Source organism: Rhinopithecus bieti, unplaced genomic scaffold (assembly GCF_001698545.2).
Source record: "Rhinopithecus bieti isolate Rb0 unplaced genomic scaffold, ASM169854v2 scaffold_13704, whole genome shotgun sequence".
Classification (NCBI taxonomy): Eukaryota; Metazoa; Chordata; class Mammalia; order Primates; family Cercopithecidae; genus Rhinopithecus; species Rhinopithecus bieti.
The window spans coordinates 92,607-117,150 of NW_016808231.1; the positions used below are offsets into that span (position 1 = coordinate 92,607).

Genomic DNA, 24,544 nt, shown 5'->3' on the forward strand with positions numbered 1-24,544 from the left:
AAAAAAAAAAAAAAAGAAGGTGGCTGGGGTGGTGGCTCACGCCTGTAATCCCGGCACTTTGGGAGGCCGCGGCGGGTGGATCTCGAGGTCAGGAGATCGAGACCATTCTGGCTAACATGGTGAAACCCCGTCTCTACTAAAAATACAAAAAATAAGCCGGGCGTGGTGGTGGGCGCCTGTAGCCCCAGCTACTCGGGAAGCTGAGAGGCAGGAGAATGGTGTGAACCTGGAAGACGGAGCTTGCAGTGAGCCAAGATCGTGCCACTGCACTCCAGCCTGGGCAACAGAGTAAGACTCCGTCTCAAAAAAAAAAAAAAAAAAAAGAAGAAGAAGAAGAGGGCCAGGTGCAGTAGCTCAGGCCTGTAATCCCAGCACTTTGGGAGGCCAAGGCGGGCGGATCCCCTGAGGTCAGGAGTTCGAGACCAGCCTGAACAACATGGAGAAACCCCGTCTCTACTAAAAATACCCAATTAGCCAGATGTGGTGGTGCGTGCCTGTAATCCCAGCACTTGGGAGGCTGAGGTAGGAGAATCGCTTGAACCCAGGAGGTGGAGGTTTCAGTGAGCTGAGATCACGCCATTGCACTACAGCCTGGACAACAAGAGTAAAACTCCATCTCAAAAAAAAAAAAAAAGAATTTGAATAGAGTTAGCGCTACAGGCTTCATGACCGTACTCCTTTGTTTGCTTGTTTGTTTGTTTGTGTTGAGAGGGTCTTGCTCTGTCACCCAGGCTGGAACGCCATGATACGATCATAGCTCACTGCAGCCTGACCTCCTGGGCTCAAGCAGTCCCCCTGCCTCAGCCTCCTGAGTAGCTGGGACTCTTAAGTGGGCACACTACACCCAGTTAACTTTTTTTAATTTATTTTTTGTAGAGAGTGTCTTGCTTTGTTGTCCAGGCTTGTCTCAAACTCCTGGCCTCAAGTGACCTTCCTGCCTCAGTCTTCCAAAGTTCTGGGATTACGGGCATGGGCCACTATACCCTGCCAAACTCACACTTCCCCTGTCCCCTGGGATATGGCCCAGGAAAGCCTGCCCCTCTGGGGCCTCTAATTCTTGTGTGTGCAGAACCTAGCATGTGTGCAGAGGGATAAGAATTGAATGAGGTGATATCTCTGAAGTGCCCAGCACAGTAAATAGCATACAACAGACTGTTAGTAGTTAGTACCTTATTTGAATGTACCAGAATCACTACTTTTTTCCCTGCCATTGTTTAAAATAAAAAATTCACCTTTTAAATTGTGGGAGCTCTGCTGTAGTTACATATGAAGCTATTTTTTCAGCATTTTCACCAGTAGCCATTCTATACCCACATTTGCTTTATTTGTTTATTATTTTTATTTATTTTTTATTTTTTTGAAATAGAATCTCACTCTGTTGCCCAGGCTGGAGTGCAGTGGTGCGATCTCAGCTCAGCTTTAAAGACCCCCTGCTTTCCACAACTATAAATGAGTGAGCATCACCTCTTTTTGAACTAGTCTCCCCAAGAATTCCCAGCTGGCTTTTTTCATTTGTTTTTTTGTTTGTTTTGAGATAGAGTCTCTGTTGCCCAGGCTGGAGTGCAGAGATGCAATTGTAGCTCACTGCAGCCTCAACCTCCTGGGCTCAAGTGATCCTCTCACCTTGACCTCCCGAGTAGCTGGGACTACAGGTGTGTGCCACCACATCTAGACTTTCTTTCTCTCTCCTTTTTTTTTTTTAAGAGATAGAGGGCTAAGTGCAGTGGCTCACTCCTGTAATCCTAGCACTTTGGGAGGCTGAGGCAGGTGGATCACGAGGTCAGGAGTTCGAGACTAGCATGGCCAACATGGTGAAATTCCGTCTCTACTAAAAATTCGAAAATTAGGCACAGTGGCTTATGCCTGTAATCCCAACGCTTTGGGAGGCAGAGGTGAGTGGATCATGATGTCAGGAGTTCAAGACCAGCCTGACCAACATGGTGAAGCCCCATCTCTACTAAAAATACAAAAATTAGCTGGGCATGGTGGCGGGCGCCTGTAATCTCAGCTACTTAGGAGGCTGAGGCAGGAGAATTGTTTGAACCTGGGAGGTGGAGGTTGCAGTGAGCTGAGATCGCACCATTGCCCTCCAGCCTAGGTGACAAGGCGAGACTCCATCGTAAAAAAAATAATAATAATTAAAAATTAGCCAGGCATGGTGGCGCGTGCCTGTAATCCCAGCTACTCAGAGGCTGAGGCAGGAGAATCGCTTGAGCCCAAGAGGCAGATGTTGCAGTGAGCGGAGATCATGCCAGTGCACACCAGCCTGGGCGACACAGCAAGACTCCGTCTCAAAAAGAGAAAGCGAGAGATGGAGGTCTCCCTGTCTTTCCGAGACTTGTCTCAAACTCCTCAGGTGATCCTCCTGCCTCAGCCTCCCAAAGTGCTGGAATTACAGATGTGCACCACTGCACCCCGCTAATTTTTTTATTTTTTGTAGAGACAAGGTCATGGTGCGTTGCTCAGGCTTAATATTTTTCTTATTTGCTGTGATGACATGGGATGTTTTATTCTCCAAATCTAGCCAAATGGAGAAATTCCTTGCAGACCCTCACTCTGGGTTGTGGCCTTGGCCTCCTGCACTTGATCCTGCAACTTGCTGTCTTCCCTGCAGACCGCCCTACGTGACAGGTCAGCTTTGCTGTTCTTCACATCACCCCCAGTTGGAACCTGCAGTGGCTTCTAGAGTCTTTGTCACTCTTGTTAGTCTGGCCCCTTCTTCCCTTCTCACAAACTAAGCCAGTCCCCCACCTGCCTGCCTATTCTTGCAGATCCTTTTGCCCATCCTCCTACCTGCTCTTCACCTCTTGACCTGTACTGCTGTCTCCACAAAGCCATCTCCAGCCCACTCCACTGTGTCGAGCCTGTTCTTGAACAGCAGCTGCACTGACAGGAACCACGCTAATTACCGTAAGCAGGCAGAGTAGATAGGTGGGCAGGCAGAGGCCATGCTCTACACCCTATGGCTTCATAGAAGAATCTCAATAACCACTGACTTCCCCCACTTGGGATGGTGCTGGTGACCAGTGCAGTACTGCCCACAGGTGGGGTGTTTGGTGTTGTAGAGGACACATTGGTCTCAGGAGGTCCAGAGAGTGGTGGGAATGCCCACACTGTGCACCTATGCCCCTGTCTCACCCTGAGTCAGTGGAAAGATGGATACACCCTGCCCCTGCCCCATGTCTCTTGTTAAGACACAATACACCTGTAAACCACAGATCCTGAGCTGTAACCCAGGACATCTCAGCACTTTTTTGTACATTTTCCAATTTCAAGACATCCCTCTTGGTCAAATGGTAGAACCCAGTAGGGCTCCTCAGCACTGTCCTGGGAGTGTGCTGCCTGTGTCCCAGAGAGCCCCGGCTCCTTGCCTCCCAGTGCTCTACAGCATCTTGTCTCGAGTCCTCCCTCACATCTATCCTCCACCTTGTGCTACTCACCAGGAAGCCACAGCAGCCTCCTCACAGGCCTTCTTTCTTCCAGACTCATGCTCCATACCAGCACCAGTGTGCTTATGTGATCACTTAAGTATTTATGTGATGAGTGTTTATCGTTGGGTACCAGCAAGAGAATGTATGTAAGTGGATAAAAATGTAATTCAACATGTGTTTTATGAATTCTGGAAACCTCTTTTTTTCCCCAGAACATCAATTCAGAGTCCAGCTCCGGTTGAAATTCATCAGTGGGTTAAACTCTGAGTTGTCTTGATGCTACAAGCACTACATCATGTGTGTGTAGTTTCATTCTAAAGTCTGGTTGCTTCACTTCTTGTTATTAAATTTAGCAAACATAACTCTCCAACTTGGCGTTTTTGTAGAATGGGATCCTTTTATATAAACATTAGTAAAGACCAAAGTAACTGATATAACTACAAGATTATCATTCCTCCAAAGTAAACATGTATTTAAGGGCAGCTGCTTCCAGGAAGCCATGTGCTCTTCTGGATGGAAAATAAATTGGTGCCATTCTTGGTTTTCTGGGACTTAGTCCCAGTCTCTACAGCCTGCTTTCCATCTGTCCCCCAGAATCAGGACTTAACGTCTCCAACACGTATGAAGAAGATCAGAGGGCACAGCATGTGTACGAAGGGACAAGAACTTCTCTGATCCACTGCCGTCTACTGCTTGATAGTCATCAGTGGCCACTGTCTTGGTCAGCTTAGCTGCCATAGTAAAATACCAGACTAGGGGCTTATATATGCCGTCAGTTTTCCTACAGTTTTGGAGCTACAAGTCTGAAATGAAGTTGTCAGCAGGTTTCATTTCTTGTAAGGCCCCTGTCCTTGGCTTGCAGAGGGCTGTCTTCGTGCTGTGTCTTCACATGGTCTTTTCTGTGCGCTCCTCTGGTGTCTCTCTGTCCTTCTTATAAGGCTATCAGTTAGATGGGAATAGCACCCACCCTATCGGCCTCATTTAATATAATCATCTCTTTAAAGGCCCTGTCTCCAAATACAGTCGTTGTACAAGGTGTCAGAGTTGAGGGCTTCACATATGCATTTGAGGGAGACACAGTTCAGTTCATAACAGCCATAGATAAACGGTGTGTCTTTTTAGCACGTGTAATTCAGTTGGGAAAACAATAGAAAGCACGAGCAGTTACCACTGGGGTAAAGTTGAGCCGAAGACAAGTCTATTCAAGCATGAGCAGCTGCGTCCCCACTGTGTTCATCAGGATTTCCAGCCTTCACATGGGCACATGGAGCAGTTGCTGAGCCTGAGTAGAGCGCAGCTTAGGGAGGCTGGCAAAAGGCATGTTGCCTCTGGTGAGGTTTTATCCTGTTGTCCATCTGTATTATTTAGAGCAGTTTCTGTAGAGAAAAAATAATAAAAACAGTATTAGCAAACACCAGAACAGGCTGCCACTCCGGCAGCTCTCCCAGAACCAAGTAGTTCCCAGAAATCACTCTAGGCCTCCTAGGGAAAGGAGAGGCATGGTGGTTCCTCCTGGGCAGACCTTGAGTCCTGCCTTCCTAGGGTGGACCTTTGCCCCTGAAAAAGGCTACAGACGGCCTCCTTATGTCGCCACCACAACAAGTTCCTCCCGGGTAGGCCACATAACTGGAATTGAGAATTTGGGCTGTGGATTAAAGCTGAAAACACCACTCAAAAAAAAAGAGAGGGAAGTCACATTTCAACATACTGTGTTACAAGACCCAGTTATACCACCTTAGTTGTACTTTTGCTTCCAAAGGTCACCTTAGGTTGTCGGACATGAAGAAACTAATGAACCAGTGGGGGTGGAAATTAAGCATGCTTTGGGGTCAGAATTTAATTTCTTACTCATAAATATTTCTATGAAATGATGGAATCTCCTAAGGTTTGTTTCATACATGATTAACTGTACCAAAAATTTAAATCCAAGAATAAACAAAAAGAGGAAATAAAAGACGGTCTGTATTTTACCCAACCATCAGTTCAGCACTCTCCTCTGGTTCTGGGTGTCCCCTTTTGTCAGCCCCTCCATGCACATTGGAGGAGCCCACTTCCACGTGGCTGGGTCCTCTGCAATTGGGCAGCAGCACTGTGGTCAGGCATGTGTCATCTCAGGGGAGCAGTGCATGTGCAGGAAATGGATCCTGAAAATCTCACATCCAGGTTGTTTATGAAAGTGATTTCCAGACCGGGCACTGTAGCTCACGCCTGTAGTTCCAGCACTTTGGGAGGCCAAGGCAAGTAGATCACTTGAGGTCAGGAGTTTGAGACCAGCCTGGCCAACATGGTGAAACCCCATCTCTATAAAAATAAATACATAAATAGCTGGGCATGATGGTGCGTGCCTGTAATTCCAGCTTATCGGGAAGCTGAGGCAGGAGAATCACTTGAACCTGGGAGGCAGAGGTTGCGGTGAGCCGAGAGATCGTGCCAGTGCACTCTGTTGTGGGTGGCAGAGCGAGACTCCATCCTCAAAAAAAAAAAAAAAAAAGGATTCCCAAATGCACCATCACAATCTCATCTTTTTTTTTTTTTTTTTTTTTTTTTTTTTTTAGATGGAGTCTTGCCCAGGCTGGAGTGCAGTGATGCGATCTCAGCTCGCTGTAATCTCCACCTCCCAGGTTCTAGCAGTTCTCCTGCCTCCGCCTCCCAAGTAGCTGGGATCACAAGTGCACACCACCATGTCAGGCTAATTTTTGTATTTTTAGTAGATGATGTTTTGCCATGTTGGCCAGACTGGTCTCAAAACTCCTGAACTCAAGTGATCTGCCCACCTTCACCTCCCAAAGTGCTGGGATTACAGGCGTGAGCCACTGCGCCTGGCCAACACAGTCTCAGTTTTAACAATGGTATCTGGCAGATTTGATACAAAGTTTAGGTCTTGATTTACAAGCATGGACAGACACCTCACCTCACTCTCTAGCATCTTTGGTCTCTTACTGCTAAATCTGTCAATAATCTTTCACTTGAGGCAAGATGGAGTGATGATTTCATAAGCGTTGAGTAAACTCTGCCAGTCTTTTCAGCCACACTGAAAAGAGTGGATAATGAGTGTGTCAGCCTCCCTGTGATTGCCAGTGGCAAAGATTGGTCTTCTAAAGATCTCATCATTTCTTTTTTAAATAGAGGTGTCAAAGGATCAGCAAAACCAAGACCTGGATCACAAGAGGTCAGAGCTTCTCAATTTTACTATGTGTCAGAATCACTTAAAGATCTTGTCAGATGCAACTCTGGTTAGTAAGTATAGCCGGAGCCCGACCGCCCATATTCCTCTCAGGCTGGCAGGTGGAGACAGTCCTGCCTAGCAAGGGACTGGGTGTGATAGTTTCCCCCAAGGGGGCCATCTGTAGCCAGCTGCCTGTGTTGAAATACTCTCTAATGCTCTTTATAGTATTAGGTTCACAGAACTAAAAATCACTTATGCTACTGCTTATATTCCTGGGGGAGAGGACTAGATTTCAGCTGGATAAGAGCCCTGTGGGGATGAGTGAAGGTATGAGAGTAGTAGCATCTGGAGGCATCGGGTGGAGAGTATGCTAACGAGATAGTGTTTTACTATTTCCCATAGTAAAGATATGGGGAAGATACACCATGAGTAGAACACCCGAACCTTATGAACCAGGAGAATGAAGGGCATGAAGCCCTGGAAGGGCAACAGCAGGCCCCGGCTACTTCCTAACAGCGTTCTTTCTCAGGACTGGGATCTCTGGCCCTGCTTCTGAGCCCTCCACCCTGGGTGTCTCCCACCTACATTTTTTATTCTTCTGTATCGAGTTGCCCCTTTTTTCCTCCCTCCTGTGACCCTCATACTCAGTTCATATCTCCTGTCCCCAAGAGAGGCTTCCCTTTTTGTCACTGAATCTAGCAAGGAGGCAAAGATTAAAAGCCCGCTTGGCTGGGTGGAGTGGCTCACGCCTGTAATCACAGCACTTTGGGAGCCAAGGCGGGCAGATCACGAGGTCAGGAGATCGAGGCCATCCTGGCTAACGGGGTGAAACCCCGTCTGTACTAAAAATACAAAAAAGTAGCCGGGTGTGGTGGTGGGCGCCTGTAGTCCCAGTTACTCAGGAAGCTGAGGCAGGAGAATGGCGTGAACCTGAGAGGCAGAGCTTGCAGTGAGCAGAGATCACACCATTGCATTCCAGCCTGGGCCAACAGAGCGAGACTCTGTCTCAAAAAAAAAAAAAAAAAAAAGAAAGGAAAAAAAAAGTCCGCTTTACTATTTACTCTGAAAAGGATTTTGATTTTATGAGAATGTGAAAACTACCAGGGCAGCCGCTTTTCTATGCCTGCTGTATAAACAGTACTTTGCAAGATGTCCTGTCTGATGTCCACAAAGGGGTATTATCAACCCCAAGTTCAGACAGTTTTGTATTCTTCTGTCCCTGGATACATGAATTCCTGCCATCTTTACACGGCACCCTAAAATACCAATGCGAAGTTACCTGCTCAACTTGAAGTGAAGCTGCGCTGTACCCTGGAACCAGCACTTCTGCTGAATGACTCTAGATGAAGCCTCGACTTCCTCCTTCCCACCACATGCCCAGACCCCAGTGTCTCCTTTCCTGACCTGGTCCAGCTACTTTAAGTCCAGCTGTTGTCAACCTGGGCATGAGGAGGAGTGTCAAGATGGCCTTTGTCCTACCTGGAAGGAAGCTTCCTGGAATCTGCAGCCTTTCTTCCAGGGCATGCTGACAGTGGAGTTCCAGCAGGCAAGAGCTGGTTTTGCTGGCTCTTCCTGCCAGGCCAGGATTCCCAGTAAAACCCTGGGAAACCCAGGGGTAGCCCAAGTAGTGAGCAAAGACAAGGTCAGTCTGACTTGTTTCTGCCCAAGTGATAGCAGTGTTTCTATTTGACAGTTTGAAATGATGTGTTATTAGATCTTCCTACGCATGGCCCTGCTCCTGCAGGATGGAGAAGGCTGGGGTTCTCCTGGTTCCCGGGCATTGTTCTTCATCAGCAGAGTCACCTCCAGGGTAACTAGAGATAGGGCCGGTTTTCAGTTCCTGGCAGTGACCCCCGGGACTTCTGTTGTGAGAATGAGCCTTTGGATGCCTTTTTAAAGAAACTTTGATTCTGAATGAATTCTAAATTAATGGCTTTTAAACTTTTTGTTTGTAACCTATAGGAAGAAATATAAATTACCATAAGCCTCATCCAAACATAAATAAATGTAGGTGTAACAGGAACAGTAGTTTTATAAAACAAATACTTGACACATTGAATGTGCCCTAGTATTTTCTGTTTTAGCTTTCTTTAAAAACCACTAGTCATAATCTACTGAAATGACTTTACAACCCACCAAAGGGCCATGGCTGGCCAGGCACAGTGCCTTACAGCTGTAATCCTAGCATATGGGAGGCTGAGGTGGGTGCATCCTTTGAGCCCAGGAGTTTGACACCAGGCTGGGCAACATAGCAAGACCTGGTCTCTACAAAACGTTAGCCAGATATGGTGGCATGCGCCTGTGATCACAGCTACTATGGGCACTGAGGTGGCAGGATCACTTGAGTCTAGGCTTAAGCCCAGTGAGCTATGATGGCACCACTGACTGCACCCCAGCCTGGTGACAGAATTAGACCCTGTCTCAAAAAAAAAAAAAGGAAGTCATTGCTATAGTAACTTCGGTTCCACAACCTGTATTGTATGGAGCATCTACAGGGAGCAAATCCTTTGGAAGGAGCTTAGTCACAGCCTCCTCTCCTGCGCTTTCCAGGCTTTGAGAAGCTTGGCAGGAAGGCGGGAGAGGCCCCACCTTCAGAGGCGCAGCTCAGAGGGCTTGAGAACTCCCCGTGAAAGGGATCCCTGCAGGTGGAGTTCTTTGGGAATCAACCTCATGCAAAGCCATTGCAGAGGCTCTTCTTCAGCATCTGTTTACTCTGGGCGCAGGCCAAAGCCCTTATCATCACCTCCCAGGCCCCAGGCAGCCTGCAAACCCAACCCTCCTTACAGCTCTGCCCACCCTGCTCCTTCCTGTTCCCTGTGCCTGGAATTCTTTCCCCCAGATAGCACCAGACTCACTCCCTTGACTTTAAGTCTTCATTTACCTACACCTTCGCAGAGAGGCCTTCCCTGATCACCAGTTTATAGTTGTGAACTATTTTCCCCTCTCCACCCCAGTGAATTCTTCCTTCCTGTATTTTTTTTCTCCTTAGCACTTACAATCATGTCTTACTATATATTTCACTTAACATGTGTCCCCACCGCAGAGCAAGACCCATAGTCCTTAGTAGGAGCTCACATATTGGTCTTGGAATTTTTATATGAATGTCCACATCTTGCCATTGCCTGGGTGTTACTGATGCAGTCTCAGTGATTCTGTTAAACTGCCATTTGAGAGAAACAGTCATCTGTATTTGAATAATATAAGGGAATTGGTAATTTTGTTTGTAGTTACTATGATAAAAATAAAATTGAACTTTGAGTTATTCCAGAAAGACTTTACCCTCCCACTCTGTCCTCGAAGCCCTGGTCCCCATAGTGTAGTAAAAAGCCAGCAGCTGTGTGTGGTCTTTCCCAGAGCAGTCAAGCTGATGTCTCGGTGCCTTGTAACTTTCCATCCCTAGGGGGCAGCATTAGCACGGAAACCACATATAAAGCTTCGCCTATTCCAATTTGTCACCTAATCCTGGTGGCTCAGGGAAACAACTTTTCTAATCCACAGAAACAAGACTTCAGGATTTCTTTTTTCAAAGCCTGCTTCTGTACATAGAAATGGTAGGTGAGGTGTATATGAAAACCAAGAAATATTTAAGAACAACGTGAAATCTTCCCCAAAGAAGCCGTTTCCTCAGGACTAGGGGATGAGGTGGGGGAGGCTTTGTAATGTTTCCCATAGCTCTCACTTGGCCACTCCCAGATTTGAATTAATTCGTGTTAGAATTTTGTGTGTCCTGGCTGGGTGCGGTGGCTCACTCCTGTAATCCCAGCACTTTGGGAGACCAAGGCGGGCAGATCACTTGAGGTCAGGAGTTCAAGACCAGCCTGGCCAAAGTGGTGAAACCCTGTCTCTACTAAAAAATAGAAAAACTAACCAGGTGTGTTGGCGGGTGCCTGTATTCCCAGCTACTCGGGAGGCTGTGGCAGGAATAATTGTTTGAACCTGGGAGGCGGAGGTTGCAGTGAGCCAAGAACGTGCCATTGCACTCCAGCGTGGGCAACAAGACAAAACTTCATCTCAAAAAAAAAAAAAGAATTTTGTGTCCTTTAAGAACTGGACCCAGGCAGCAGAGGAGAATGCTGGCCAGTGGGGGAAGCGCGCAGCCTACCCTTGGGCAGCAACTGGCTTTCCACAGCCTCTGGGGGTGTTGGGGAGAGCCAGGCTGGGACACAGTCAGACTGACTGCACATTTTCAGTCCTGACCCCTCTAAACCGGAAGTTCTCTTGGGCACACGTTTTCAGAGTTTTCTTTTTGTGAGCTCCTTTTATCCTGATTGAAGAGATACCAGCTTCCACGTCTTGAAACTATAGGAGAAAATCAAGAAAGAACATTCTAATTGAAATATATGCAGTACTTTCTCACACCATCTGCAGGCATTTGGTCATTAGCCATTTGGTGATAACTGCTCTTTGTAGTTTAACTCATTAAATTGGGGAAAGACATTAGGGAGCAAAGAAAGGAACGACAGTAACTCATATCTTTAGGGCTCAAGCTGTAATGAATTAACCTGAAAGGGTCGTATTTTATATTAATAATTTCTTTTTCTCGTAAACTACTTGGAATAATTATAAATAAGACCCAATAGGGAGGAAATAATGTTCTTTCAGGGAGGATGTGGATATGCTTTTTTTGCCCATGTAAAGTACAAAAAAGTCCCAGTAGTTGGGTGGGATACATTTATAACTCTGCATGGAGAAGATGTGCTTTGTCTTGCCAGCCTCCACCTGAGATATTCAGCACCTTGTGTCGCTCAAATCTAGTGCTAGGCCCTAGAAATCCAAAGATACCTGAGACATCCCGTGGTTGATTACGAGCCTCTCCAGGTCAGGAATTCTCCTGGCTTCATCTCCATCACATCCCCATGTGGCACAGAATAGGCACTCAAGTGAACTTGTTTTTTGTTTTGGGGTTTTTGTTTTGTTTTGAGGCGGGCTCCCACTCTGTTGCCCAGGCTGGAGTACAGTGGCAGGATCTCGACTCACTGCACCCTCTGCCTTCTGGGTTCAAGCAATTCTTCTGCCTCAGTCTCCTGAGTAGCTGGGACTACAGGCATGCGTCACCACACCCAGCTAATGTTTGTATTTTTAGTAGAGATGGTGTTTCACTCTGTTGGCCAGGCTGGTCTCGATCTCCTGACCTCGTGATCCGCCCGCCTCAGCTTCCCAAAGTGCTGGGATTACAGGCTTGAGCTACTGTGTCCAGCCTTAAGTGAACTTTTTTTTTTTTTTCTTTGAGACGGAGTCTCGCTGTGTCGCCCAGGCTGGAGTGCAGTGGCGCGATCTCAGCTCACTGCAAGCTCCACCTCCCAGGTTCACGCCGTTCTCCTGCCTCAGCCTCCCAAGTAGCTGGGACTACAGGCGCCCACCACCATGCCTGGCTAATTTTTTTTTGTATTTTTAGTAGAGACGGGGTTTCACCGTGTTAGCCAGGATGGTCTCGATCTCCTGACCTCGTGATCCACCCACCTCGGCCTCCCAGAGTGCTGGGATTACAGGCGTGAGCCACCACGCCTGGCCAAGTGAACTTTTTTTTTAATGGTTGAATTGAGCCCTCCATGCCAAGCCTGTCCATAGTGACCAACAGGACATTATCTTTGCCACAAGGAGCGCCTGGCTTTTGGAAGAGATGTGACATACAAGACGCCATTAAAAGTGCAGTAACAATGCATAAGCCAAGGGCTCTGGGAGCCCAGTGAGCAAATGCCAGCTTTTCCCGGGTCCTTTGGGTTTCCCAGAGCCACTGGTATTGGAAAGGAGAACTGGTGAGTAGGTGTTGCCAGAGGAGGAGGGACATTCTTAGGCAGCGTTTTGTGCCATTGAGGGCTTAGTGAGTGTGGGTGCTGACTCAGGGAGAACTGATTCTCTGAGCTCTCTCTCCTGTCCCAGCTCCATCTACTGTCCTGCTTGCATTCCCTCTGCCTGGAATGCTTTTCTACCAGATAGACTTCAGGTTCAAGCAGAAGTGCTAGCTCCACACAGGCCTTCCCTGACAAACCAGTGTCAGATGGCACCCTCCCTGTTAACACTACCTGCCCCTTACCTGGCTTTAGTTTCCTCTGAAGTACTCACCATCTTCCTCAGAGTATAGAGTTACCTGTTTGTGAGTAGACTCTAAAAGGACAGGGGCTTCGTTTTATACCGATCCCACTCTGCCGCAGTGATGGAAGGCTCTCAGTGGCACTGGTGAAAGGGGCAAAGGTGGGAACGTGAGACTGTCTTCATTCCTTTCAGTGTAGAAGCTGTCTCTGTTACCTGCATTGCTCTGAACAAAACTGACCCAGAGCAGTTTCAGTGATGGTGATAATCTCAAGCAATGCCATTAGCACATGTTAATGCCATGATCCTGGCTACCTTTGAGGAGGTAAGTGGCATGTATTTATAAGTAAGGGTCCAGGGGTTGGTTGAAGGAGTGACTGTGGAACACTTCATGGAGCCTGTCTCTGTTTAGGCAGTAATGGAAATCTAAAAATGGACTTCCTTTTGCTATGCTGCCAGACATACAACTGGCCAAAGGTGGCAGGAACAGCTACTTCCTCACACGTGTCCAGTCTGAGATCACCCTGTGATTAGCAGGTTCTTATCATTACCAGTAAGAAAGGGTATCCTCAGATCTGATTCCATCCCATCCTGCCTCTTACTGAGCGTTCCCAGCTCTCCAGGAAGCCCAGGCAAGCAGGCATCCTGCACAGCTGCAGCTGCACGGCCATGCCTTTGATGCCCTGACGCTCACACCCAGCTTTGCTGATTGTTCCTCTCTGGTCTCCTCACACAAGATGCCATTGTAACCTCGGTTTGTCTCATGAGCCACATGCCCTTGAGTTCTCCAGTAAATAGTGACCTGCTCTTGGTAGCAAATACCATGTCAGCACGCAGTGGCACTAAGAGTAGAAAGAGCAAGTAGATTTGGAATCAGACAGACTCATGTCCAAAGCTCTGTGACCTCGACCAAGTTAATTGGATCCTCTGAGCCTTCTTTTTCTCTTACCTTTTTTGTTTTGTTTTGTTTTGTTTGAGCAGAGTCTCACTGTGTTGTCCAGGCTGGAGTACAGTGGCACAATTCAGCTTATTGCAACCTCTGCCTCCCAGGTTCGAACGATTCTCATGCCTCGGCCTCCCAAGTAGCTGGGACTATAGACATGCACCGCCATGCCTGGCTGATTTTTGTGTTTTTTGTAGAGACGGGATTTCACCATGTTGGCCAGGCTGGTCTCAAACTCCTGACCTCAAGTGATCCATCTGCCTTGGCCTCCCAAAGTGCTGGGATTACAAGTGTGAGCCACCACACCCAGCCATATTTACTTTTTTAAAAATGGGAATAATGCTCTAGTACTTCCCTGTAGAGTTGCTGTGAAGATTGAGATGTATATGCAAAGCACCCTGTGCGAAGATGTGTAAGTTTTCAGTCCTAGCAGGTTTCATTTCTTTCTTTAACAAAAAATCTAGGCCTACAAGCTGGGTGCACACCTTTAAGTTCAGGCTACTGAGGAGACTGCCACAAGCTATGCTGGCACCACTGACTGGGCAATACAGTGAGACCCCATCCCTTCAATAAACAGCCCATAGGGGCCAGGCACAGTGGTTCATGCCTGTAATCCCAGCACTTTGGGAGGCCGAGGTGGGCAGATCACTTGAGGCCAGGAATTCAAGACCAGTCTAGCCAATGTGGCAAAACCCTGTCTTTACTAAAAATATAAAAATTAGCTGGGCATGGTGGTACATACCTGTAATTCCAGCTACTTGGGAGACTGAGGCATGAGAATCTGGAACCCTGGAGGCAGAGGTTGCAGTGAGTCGGAATCACACCACTGCACTCCAGCCTAGGTGACAAAGCGAGATGCTGTCTTAAAAAAAAAAAAAAAAAAAAAAAAAACCTAAGCCTTCAGGAACATTGGGCTAGTACTGTGAAAAGCAGGAGTTTTAGACCTTTGTTAAAGATGTTCCTCAGGCCAGGCATGGTAGCTCACATCTGTAATCCCAGCACTTTGGGAGGCTGAGTCTTGTAGATTGCTTGACTCCAGGAGTTTGAGACCAGCCTGGGCAACATGGCAAGACCCCATCTCTGCAAAAAATTAGCCAGGCATGGTGGTGCACACCTGTGGTCCCAGCTACTTGGGAGGCTGAGGTGGGACGATGACTTGAGCCAGGGAGGTCGTGACTGCAGTGAGCCAAGATTGTGCCACTGCACTCCAGCCTGGGTGACACAGTGAGACCCTGTCTCAATCAATCATTAAAATTAAAACAGTACCTCACGCCTGTAATCCCAGCACTTTGGAAGGCCGAGGTGGGTGGATCATGAGGTCAAGAGATTGAGGCCATCCTGACCAACATTGTGAAACCCCATCTCTACTAAAAATAGAAAAATTAGCTGGGTGTGGTGGCAGGCGCCTATATTCCCAGCTACTTGGGAGACTGAGGCAGGAGAATCACTTGAACCCAGGAGGCAGAGGTTGCAGTGAACCCAGATTGCACCACTGCACTCCAGCCTGGCGACAAAGCGAGACTCCATCTCAAAAAAAAAAAAAAATTAAAACAGGGCGGGCTCTGTGGCTCTGTGGCAACACTTTGGGAGGCCATGGTGGGCAGATCGCTTGAGCCCAGAAGTTTGAGACCAGCCTGGGAAACATAGCAACACCTGTCTGTACAAATACAATAACAAAATTTAGCTGTAGTGCCACATGATCGTAGTCCCCGCTGCTAAGAAGGTAGAGGCAAGAGAATTGCTTGCACCCAGGAGGTCAAGGTTATAGCGAGCCGTAATAGCACCACTGCGCTCCAGCCTGGGCAACAGAGCAAGACCTTGTCTCTAAAAAATAATTAATTAATTAAAATATTAAGAATAATAGTAGGCCGGATGCGATGGCTGAAGCCTGTAATCCCAGCACTTTGGGAGGCCAAGACGGGCGGATCACGAGGTCAGGAGATCGAGACCATCCTGGCTAACATGGTGAAACCCCGTCTCTACTAAAAAAATACAAAAAAACTAGCTGGGCGAGTTGGCGGGCGCCTGTAGTCCCAGCTACTTGGGAGGCTGAGGCAGGAGAATGGCGTGAAGCCGGGAGGCGGAGCTTTCAGTGAGCTGAGATCCGGCCACTGCACTCCAGCCTGGGCGATAGGGCGAGACTCTGTCTCAAAAAAAAAAAAATAATAATAATAATAGTAATAAAGTCCCTTTCTGAAGCCATATCAGGAAATGTGGTTCTCTTATTCTTAACAAAAAAATATAGGTGTGCTGCTGTTGCCCCGTTGCAGGTCAGCCTTACCTGCCCCTGCCAGGCTTGCTGTTGGCACACCTTGGTTCAGGAAGTAAGCTGTGCCCTTATTTATGGAGGACTATTTAGGAAATCTAACCAAGATTCAAATCCAGACTCTGAGCCTGTTCCCCTCGAAGTTATTTACTTGGCCTTAGTTTAGAAAGGTGGTGCTGCAAGGTCCTACAACCCCAGCAAACCATCCCTTTAACAATAGCAGCCAGAAGAATATTTTGAAATGTCAACCAGATGGTTGCATTTCCCACCTGATCAGCCTGGCTTTCCAAATTCCTCCCTACAGCCTCAGTCCTACTGGGTGACCGTGGTCCATTCTCAGCTCTCCCCCACTGGGCTCTAGCCATACTTTCTCAGCATGAGACAGACGGTCTCCTGCCCTGAAGGCTTCTTCCTTTTGTTGCTCTTCCTTGCTCTTCCCTTTGTACCCATACATAGCTGACTCCTCCTTTAAGACTCAGCTTAAATGTCACATCCTCTAATGGGCTCTCCTGGCCCCTAGTCTCAGTTAATATATGTGTTTTTCAGTAAAACATAAGCATCATGAAGACAGAAACTGAGCCTAACTTGTTTGTTGCTGTATCTCCAGTGTCTCATACAAATGACAGAAATTCAGCAAATATTGGAAGAGCACATAAGTGAGTGAATAAGTAAGCTGGTCTGGAACTAAACTCGCCTCTGCCTCCCACCCTTACTCAGATCTTATTCTGCACCACTTGATCTAAGTTTGTGTTTCCACCAATCTCACTAGTGTCCCACATCAGAAACCTAGAAGTCTTTCTAGGCTTCTCTCTCACCCTCATCTCTTTTATAGACTCTTCCAGTTGCTTCTCAACCATCTTTCTGTCTTTGGTCTCAAGCTCATTAATTAATGGAAGTATTCTGACACATTGCTGCACTATCCTAGGTCTCCTCCATGGCCTTTTAATATTGAGAGCGGCAGATGCACAATTTTATTGCTTGCCATATCAGAAAAATTGTGCAGAGGACACCCTCAGCGTATGTGTTTATTTGTAGGTTACATGTGTGCTACTGTTGTAACATAACATTGCAAAACATACACAGATACAGAAAACTTAAAAGGATGTAATGAGGCCGGGCACGGTGGCTCACGCCTATAATCCCAGCACTTTGGGAGGCCAAGGCAGGCGGATCACGAGGTCAGGAGATCGAGACCATTCTGGCTAACATGGTGAAACCCCGTCTTTACTAAGTATACAAAAAATTAGCGGGGCAAGGTGGCGGGCGCCTGTAGTCCTAGCTACTCGGGAGGCTGAGGCAGGAGAATGGCGTGAACCTGGGAGGCGGAGCTTGCAGTGAGCTAAGATGGTGCCGCTGCACTCCAGTCTGGGCAACAGAGCAAGACTCTGTCTCAAAAAAAAAAAGGGGGGGTAATGAAATGAATCATACTTTAAAATATACTGCTTTATTCAAGTGAGTTAAAAAAAATTTTTTTTTTTTTTAGGCAGTCTCTGTCACCCAGACTGAACTGCAATAACGTGATCATAGCTCACTGCAGCTTCCACCTCCCAGGCTCAAGAAATCCTCCCACCTCAGCCTCCCAAGTAGATGAGACTACAGGCACATACCACCACACCCAGCTATATTTTTGTATTTTTTGTAGAGGTGGGGTCTCACTTGTTGCCCAGGCTGGTCTCAAATTCCTGGACTTAAGTGATCTGCCCACATCGGCTTCCCAGAGTGCTGAGACTACAAGCGTGAGCCACTGTGCCTGGCCCAAAATAATTTTATTTAATGAGATGAAAACTTTTTGTGCTTATTAAAGTAAGAATCTATCAAACTATGTTTCACTGTTGAAATGTTGGGTTTGAGCATCTGGTTCTGAGGTTCAGATACTTGGCTTTAATGGCTTTCATTGCTGGAAAAGCGTTTCACTAAGATGTAGATCCCAGTAGGAGAAGCACTTTATTGGTTGCATGGAGGTTCTGATTACTCATGGCATTTACTGTAGTCAATCCCATGAAGATGTCAGCTCCTCAAAGAATCCTTGTCTGACTCACCTCTTTCTCCTCCGCATGCATATGCATGCTCCCCCGCCGTGTGTGCGCGCACATCACACTGAACTTCCATTATGCTGTACTTGATTTGCCCCAATATGTAACTCTGTTGGTAGAATGCACTCCTTGAAGGCAAGGACCAAGCCTTATTCGGCTCATATGTGCATTCTTGACTTAGGAAAACTAGAGGTTCTTGGATTCCCTTAGTGAAAGGAAAGAAAATCCACTGAATCTACCTGAGCTTTGATTTTGTTGAACTTTATTGATTCTCAGGGGTTCCAGCATAAACCCCTGAGATTTAAGGGATTCTGTCTTAAAATCAGTGTCTTTCTGGACCTTCTGTATGTCGTTTGGGTCTATGGGTGGGGAGGACCAGAATCTTTGACAACTGGAAGACACAGATGGCCTGGAAGCCCACAGTACTGTGGTCCCTCGCTGAGCATTTGCGAATAGTCAAGTGTCCGGGCCTTTTACCTCAAGAGTGCTGGGGATTTATAGTCTCACCATTGTTGTTTTGTTTTGTTTTGTTTTTTTGAGACAGAATGTCACTCTTGTTGCCCAGGCTGGAGTGCAATGGCGCGATCTCAGCTCACCCCAATCACTGCCTCCTGGGTTCAAGCTGTTCTGCCTCAGCCTCTTGAGTAGCTGGGATTACAGGCATGCGCCACCATGCCTGGCTAATTTTGTATTTTTAGTAGAGATGAGGTTTCCCCTGTTGGTCAGGCTGGTCTTGAACTCCCAACCTCAGGTGATCCACCCGCCTCGGCCTCCCAAAGTGCTGGGATTACAGGTGTGAGCCACCGTGCCCAGCCCAGTCTCACCATTTTTTGAGGTGACAGAACGGAGGGCTGAAATTTCTGAAGCTACTTCTGGATTGACCACAGCCTAATGCCCTGTGGCATGTCAGTGACTTCTCTCCCCTAGAGAGTTAGTTGACAGGTTTCACTGGAGGAACCATTTTAAAAGTAAGGGAGCAGTTTGTACTGTATTCTGCTTCTGAGACAAGGCTGGATGGAAGTCAGCAACTGAAATCTAGCGCACACAGGGACGGACACCTTCCAGGTGGCTTTGCAAGGAAGGCAAGGAAACAAACACAGAACCCAGTGACTGGCTTGTGGGCTCAGATTTTCTTTTGGATTCTTTACCAACAGACCCAAAGGTCTCAAGATTATTGTCACTTGCTGGGCTTGGAGGAGGTGATGGCCAGATACATTTGTCTACTGGTTCTTGAGAAAGCTGTGTTTATGTGAAGAAATTGCAGCTCCCTGATAAGGTCATCTGGAATTGAATTTAATCTTCTGCTTTATTCATTAATCATTATCCAGGCAGCAGAAAATGAATAAAGGAAGACTGAAGTGTTTGTTGTAAAGTGAAGACCTCATGAACAGTCAAAACACCTTAATGTATTTTGAGGACAAAAGGGCATCATAAACTTAAACAGCAACCTCCCCGATGACATGAAGAACGTGGCCTGGCGGCTGTTTGTTAACAAACTACCCAACATGCATGCTCCTTCCCCACTGAGAGGGCGGGAGCTGCCTGCCTGCTTGTTGTATTTGGGATGATGGTAAACTCCGCGGTTTCCCCCAATCAGAAAGGCACAAGGTGATAGAAAGTGTGGTCCTGCTCGATGGCCATGATACACTGTTCTTCTTGTTTTGAGGTTACTTGTCAAAGTGTACTTTGCCTTCCAAAATGGTCCTTTGGGGCTTTCTTGTAAACCACAGATTGAAGAATGTGGTTATCATGTTAAACATGCAAGAGGCTGGACGCAGTGGCTCACGCCTGTAATCTCAGCACTTTTGTTTGTTTGTTTGTGACTGAATCTTGCTCTGTCACCCAGGCTGGAGTGTAGTGGCGTGATCTCGGCTCACTGCAACCTCCACCTCCTGGGTTCAAGCAATTCTCCTGTCTCAGCTTCCGGAGTAGCTGGGATTACAGACGCCCGCCACCATGCCCGGCTTATTTTCATATTTTTAGTAGAGACAAGGTTTCACCATGTTGCCCAGGCTGGTCTTGAACTCCTGACGTCAGGTAATCCACCTTCCTCGGCTTTCCAAAGTGCTGGGATTACAGGCATGAGCACTGGTAGTCCCAGCTACCCAGGAGGCTGAGGTGGGAGATCGCTTGAGCCCAGGACATGGAGGTTGCAGTGAACCGAGATCTCACTCCAGCCTGGGTGACAGAGTGCAACCCTGACTCAAAAAAAAATAAAGAAAAGAAAAAACGTTCAAGAGCATTTCTTCCTAATATGCGTAAGCATTTGTTGAGTTTAGGAACAAAGCCTATCTGTGCCTGAGAGGAGGGAACTACAGTTTAGTAAAATTTATACTTTTTAGATGAGAGAGTACATTTTAAAGACACTTCACAGAGAGAGCTCCAAGTGTTAAACTCCGAAGCCTGCTGTTTGCTTGCCTTACTTTAATTGTAGGTTTCGTATCTAGCTACATAGTCTTGTCTTTTTTTTTTTTTTTTTTTTTTTTTTTGAGACAGAGTCTTGCTCTGTTGCCCAAGCTGGAGTGCAGTGGTGCGATCTCTGCTCACTGCAACCTCTGCCTCCCTGCGTCAAGGAATTCTTCTGCCTCAGCCTCACAGGGATTGCCTCAGCTGGAATTACAGGCATGTGCTACCACGCCCGGCTAATTTTTGTATTTGTAGTAGAGACAGGGTTTCACCGTGTTGGCCAGGCTGGTTTCGAACTTCTGACCTCAGGTGATCCCTCCACCTCGGCCTCCCAAAGTGCTACATAGTCTTTTCAAAAGACGTTTCAACTGTGTTCTCCCGGGGCCCTTGGGCCCTTCAGTAAGAAGCGCCCTGGCTGAAAACCCAGACGTTCACCTACAGAAGAAGCGCTGTGATGTAGAGGGTGAGCAGGGCAGAGGGGCTCACAGTGGCCCTCACACACACCTGGCTCCAGCTTGGCCAGGCCATTTTGCCCTCGTGGGCCTGTGCCTCACCTCAAAAATGGGGTTTCTTCCCTTATGAAGAAGACCCATGAATTAATAACGGAATTGCCAGGAATGCTAAAAACTATCTAAATGCCATGTATTGTTTTCAAGCTGTTACTCCTGGAAGGGGCTGGGTTGGCATTGTTTTAGAGGTTAAGAGCCAAACATCAGCTCATCTATTCTCCAGCTGTTTTTTATCCTCCAGCTTCCTGCAATAGTCAGGCACAAGGTCTTAGAAAAATGGGTTTGTGCTGCTGTATGTTTTGGTGGGCAATAGTTAGGCACACTAATATGTATCACCTTTGTTTACTGAATGGGATGCAGGTGGGGGACCAGAGCACATCCGCGGAATTGCCAGGAATGCTAAAACTATCTAAATGCCATGTATTGTTTTCAAGCTGTTACTCCTGGAAGGGGCTGGGTTGGCATTGTTTTAGAGGTTAAGAGCCAAACATCAGCTCATCTATTCTCCAGCTGTTGTTTATCCTCCAGCTTCCTGCAATAGTCAGGCACAAGGTCTTAGAAAATGGGTTTGTGCTGCTGTATGTTTTGGTGGGCAATAGTTAGGCACACTAATATGTATCACCTTTGTTTACTGAATGGGATGCAGGTGGGGGACCAGAGCACATCCGCGTCCCTCAGAAACAGTGGCGTTTAAATGTAGTATGTCCCTTCAGTTCCTCTCTGCCCAGCCCATTGATTGAGCCTTTTTTTTTTTTTGAGACGGAGTCTGGCTCTGTTGCCCAGGCTAAAGTGCAGTGGTATGATCCCTGCCCACTGCAACCTCCACCTCCCAGGTTCAAGTGATTCTCCTGCCTCAGCCTCCCAAGTAGCTGGGATTACAGTCACCAGCCACCACGCCTGGCTAATTTTCGTATTTTTAGTAGAGATGGGGTTTCGCCATGTTGTCTAGGCTGGTCTCGAACTTCTCACCTCAAATGATTTGCCTGCCTTGTCTTCCCAAAGTGTGGGATTATAGGTGTGAGCCACTGTGCCCAGCCTGATTGAGCCTTTTTATGACATCCCACCAGAAGGATCAGGTTCTCAGCTCCCTCAGCAGTCTGTTCCATTGGTCTCCCTTTTTAAATTCTTTTTATTAGATAGTACACATATAGTATAAAATTCAGAATGTACAAAAGGGCCAGGCACCGCGGCTCATCTCCACACCTGCCAGTCGTACTTCCTTCCTTGCTCTCAAGTCAGTCCCCTTGTCTTCCTGTCCTTGCCCACCACCCTGGTCTGGGCATTGGTGGCCTCTTTCCCGAGTGGCTTTACTAGCTCCTGTCTTTTGCACGTTCATTCTTTCCTCCCTCCAGTGTTTTCCACCCAGAATGATTTTTTTAAAAAGATATACCTGGCCGGGCGCGGTGGCTCAAGCCTGTAATCCCAGCACTTTGGGAGGCCGAGACGGGCGGATCACGAGGTCAGGAGATCAAGACCATCCTGGCTAACACGGTGAAACCCCGTCTCTACTAAAAACTACAAAAAACTAGCCGGGCGAGGTGGCGGGCGCCTGTAGTCCCAGCTACTCGGGAGGCTGAGGCAGGAGAATGGCGTAAACCCAGGAGGCGGAGCTTGCAGTGAGCTGAGATCCGGCCACAGCACTCCAGCCTGGGTGACAGAGCGAGACTCCATCTCAAAAAAAAAAAAAAAAAAAAAAGACATACCTGATTCTGTTACTTCCATACTTGGGACCTTTTGGTGGCTTCCTAGTGCTCATAGGATGAAGAACAAACTGCTTCTCATGCCCTTCAAGGCCTTGCCTGGTCAGGTGCTTGCAGGCCTCCAGGGCCGTTCTCACTGTCTGCAGTCCAGCCATAGGAACTGAACATGCCCGGCTTTGCCTGCCAGAGTCTTCTCTTGCTGTCCATTGTCTGGAGTGTTGATCTCTTTTCGCTGCCCCATCTAATTGTTGTTAACTCGTCTTTTGGATCTCAGGCTTCACTTCCTCAGGCCTTCACTGGCTCCCCAGACTAGGTCAGGTCCCTACTTAAAACTGACAACACTGTCACTATAATTTATTAGTGTTATAATTTCCACTTACGTCTGTGATCATTGGATTAACATTTCTTTAAATTATTCTTATTGATGTGGGATAGTTTCTGGACATATGAAAGCATTTTATAAACTATGAAGGATCCTAGAATAAAGGTGGTGATTATTTAGCATGCATGTTTATATATGAAGTAAAACTTTTTTTTTTTTTTTTTGAGACGGACTCTCAGTCTTTTGCCCAGGCTGGAGTGCAGTGGTGCTATCTCGGCTCACTGCAAGCTCCGTCTCCCGGGTTCACACCATTCTCCTGCCTCAGCCTCCTGAGTAGCTGGGACTACAGGTGCCTGCCACCAAGCCCGGCTACATTTTTTTTTTTTTTTTTTTTTAATAGCAGAAATGGGATTTCAGTTAGCCAGGATGGTCTCGATCTCCTGACCTCGTGATCTGCCCACTTCGGACTCCCAAAGTGCTGGGATGAGCCACCGTGCCCAGTCTGAAGTGAAACTTTTAAGTGTGACATCCATACTGATGAGCGATGGGCAGCAGAGGAAAGTCTCCCTTAGGAGCCCCTGATGAACTGAAGTAGGCCATTCTTCAATCCAGTAGAAGTGCGTTTTGGATGCCAGCATGTGGGCACAGGGATTTTGAAGAGATTAACAAGATCCAGACAGGCCCTTCCAAGCAGCTCGTGCTACTGTGTTTAAAAAACCCACGATTGCCCAAGATCTGTCTCCTTTGGTTTTTTCACATGGCCCAGAGCATTTTAGAAAGCCTTATGCAAATTAGGTGATGGGAGCAACACTTCCTTTTGATCTAGGGAGAGAAATTTTTCCTTGTGCATCCTTCTAATGATTCTTACCACTCCCCTCTCCTTCCGCAACTCTTTCTCTTTTTTTAAGGGACAGGGTCTCACTGTGTTGCCCAGGCTGGTCTCAAACTCCTGACCTGCCACAGGCTCCCAAAGTGCTGGTACTACAGACGTGAGTCACCTGGCCCTGCCACCTCTCACCTCTTCTATTAAAAGATGTCTTTAGAAGTATCCCCCCTGAAAAGGAGAGGCATCCTGAGATAATTCAAGCCAAGTAAAGCTCATTTCATATCCCTTTTGTTGAACAGGAACTTCTGTGGTGTCCACTCACCAGGAGTTGTCTTTGTGTCTTTCCTTTATCCCCAGGAAACCTGTAGGAAGTGTCAGGGACTCTGGAAAGAACATAATGGCCTCACCTGTGAGGAGCTGGCTGAGAAAGATGACATCAAGTACCGTACCTCTATGTGAGTAACAGAATTCAGAGGGGCTATGGGCTGATTTTCAACTTCCCCATTAACCTGCTTTTTGGCAGAGAAGGCACACTATTGTGGGAAGAACACGCTTGAGCCACCCGAGTCTGGAGTGATCTTGGGGAAGTGACCTAACCCCTGAGCCTCTGCTTTCTCATCTCTGCAGCCTCATGGAGTTATTTCAGTAGACAAATTAACATAAATGCCTGGCACATGTGAATTCAATAAATGATGGTCCCCCCCTTTTCCTTATTTTCTAAATAAGCAAGTAGCATGTTTTAATTAGCTTAGACTGCACTGATGTTGCTTATGTCTGTGTTGCAGGATACTGTTGGTCTGAGACCTAAGTAGAATTGCCCACCTCAAGAATACAAAATGATACACCTGTGATAATAATAACCATTACTTGTATAGTCCTCTCTACGTGGCTGAGCACGTTACAGATACTCAC

At 47.2% G+C, this 24,544-nt stretch overlaps 1 protein-coding gene and 2 long non-coding RNA genes across 4 annotated transcripts in view; 2 read left to right on the forward strand and 1 right to left on the reverse strand.

The window, feature by feature from the left end:
• LOC108538324 (uncharacterized) overlaps positions 1 to 13,328 on the forward strand; it is an 18,158-nt gene extending 4,830 nt beyond the window's left edge. Inside the window, exons 2-3 of the long non-coding RNA XR_001888047.1 lie at positions 9,148 to 9,242; positions 12,823 to 13,328. This is a non-coding gene — a long non-coding RNA (uncharacterized LOC108538324). The remainder of the gene's footprint in view (positions 1 to 9,147; positions 9,243 to 12,822) is intronic.
• LOC108538321 (E3 ubiquitin-protein ligase RNF216-like) overlaps positions 1 to 24,544 on the forward strand; it is a 108,301-nt gene that overhangs the window by 49,383 nt on the left and 34,374 nt on the right. The window contains 1 exon segment of the mRNA XM_017886367.1: positions 23,990 to 24,087. Within this exon segment, the coding sequence (XP_017741856.1) occupies positions 23,990 to 24,087 (98 nt within the window).
• LOC108538323 (uncharacterized) lies at positions 2,421 to 10,143 on the reverse strand. 2 transcript variants are annotated; one of them, XR_001888046.1, is made up of 3 exons: positions 9,673 to 10,143; positions 8,077 to 8,553; positions 2,421 to 4,807 (listed from the first exon to the last, which is right to left on the reverse strand). It is a non-coding gene; the product is annotated as an uncharacterized LOC108538323 (long non-coding RNA). The 2 variants fall into 2 exon arrangements; XR_001888045.1 differs by having other exon boundaries at positions 7,877 to 8,553.